General features: G+C 30.7%; 1 protein-coding gene across 1 annotated transcript; it reads left to right on the top strand.

Annotated features, from left to right (window-relative positions):
- Window positions 1-6: 6 nt before the first annotated feature.
- Window positions 7-1,220, top strand: LOC122632190 (cytochrome P450 4C1-like). Its single transcript, XM_043818722.1, has 6 exons — window positions 7-73; window positions 144-259; window positions 329-397; window positions 495-663; window positions 743-922; window positions 986-1,220. Exons 1-6 carry the CDS (start codon window positions 25-27, stop codon window positions 1,144-1,146), a joined length of 744 nt encoding a protein of 247 aa, XP_043674657.1. The 5' UTR covers window positions 7-24; the 3' UTR covers window positions 1,147-1,220.
- Window positions 1,221-1,310: the final 90 nt, after the last annotated feature.

Raw genomic sequence — 1,310 nt, 5'->3', positions numbered from 1 at the left:
AAATATTTACAAAATTTTGGAGAAATGGATGCGAATCAGACTTTTTCCGAAAAAGTTGACGAGAATAATCAAAGTAATTTAACAGTTTAATAATAATGAACCATAATCTGGGTATAAATGTTAATCGAATATTTTCGTAATAGATCCGAGATCGAAGAAAAGATTGGCTATGCTAGATTTACTTATTGCCGCTTCTTTAAATGATAATCAAATCGATGAGGAAGGGATTCAAGAAGAAGTCGATACTTTTATATTTGCGGTAGGTTGAAAATGTAATCCCTCTCAAATAAGTAGAAAAAATGAAAATAAATTATGAATATCTCCGTAGGGACACGATACTGTAGCAATGGCATTGTCTTTTGCTTTACTCCTTTTTGCAAAACACAAAGATGTTCAGGTAATTTTGTCATTTAAAAAAAAAATTTATGAAACATCGATTGTGAAGAACGCGTTTTCTAACTATAACGAATAATAAATAATATGTTAACTTGTAGAAAAATATAAGAAACGAAGTGAGCACGGTTATGGAACGAAAAGATTTAAAAATGACGATCTCAGTGATTCAAGAATTTTCATACTTGGAAAGATGTCTTAAAGAATCACTTCGCTTGTATCCAAGCGTTCATTCTGTACTTCGTTATATATCTAAGGATATGCAACTGAGTATGTAATATATATTTATATTTCATATACATTTTCGATTCATTATTAAAATCAAATAAGTAATCATATTAAATTTCAGAGAATTATTTAATCCCAGCTGGTACGACTTGTAACGTAAGTATTTACAGCTTACACAGAAATCCAGAATTTTGGCCAAATCCCGATGTGTTCGATCCGGACAGATTTTTACCAGAAAATATGAAAGGACGCAATCCATATTCGTATCTCCCGTTTAGTGTAGGACCAAGAAACTGCATCGGTAAAAATTCCACGAAGAAATCCAAATTAGATTGAAGTGATTCTATTATCTTTCTTTTCGTAGGTCAAAAATTCGCAATGCTGGAACTCAAACTCATGGTAGCTCACATATTATACAACTTTAATTTAGAACCAGTGGATGAACTGGACAACGTTAAAATAATGGAAGATGTTTTATTGCGCTCTTCCAAAACACTCCGTGTCAAATTTATACCTATAAAATAACGACACTGCGTCTATGCATGTTCTATTTTTTCCTTAATTAAATAAATAATCAAATAAACTGCAATAATACATCATCCGTTTATCGCATTATTTCCTTTCATTACTATTCTTTACATTTCTTTCATCTTTACTTTAGATAGCAGAAAAATTTCTTTACGTAGAAA

The sequence above is a fragment of the Vespula pensylvanica genome, chromosome 10 (assembly GCF_014466175.1).
Source record: "Vespula pensylvanica isolate Volc-1 chromosome 10, ASM1446617v1, whole genome shotgun sequence".
In the NCBI taxonomy this organism is placed as follows: domain Eukaryota; kingdom Metazoa; phylum Arthropoda; class Insecta; order Hymenoptera; family Vespidae; genus Vespula; species Vespula pensylvanica.
This window is presented reverse-complemented; position numbering and strand designations above follow the sequence as displayed.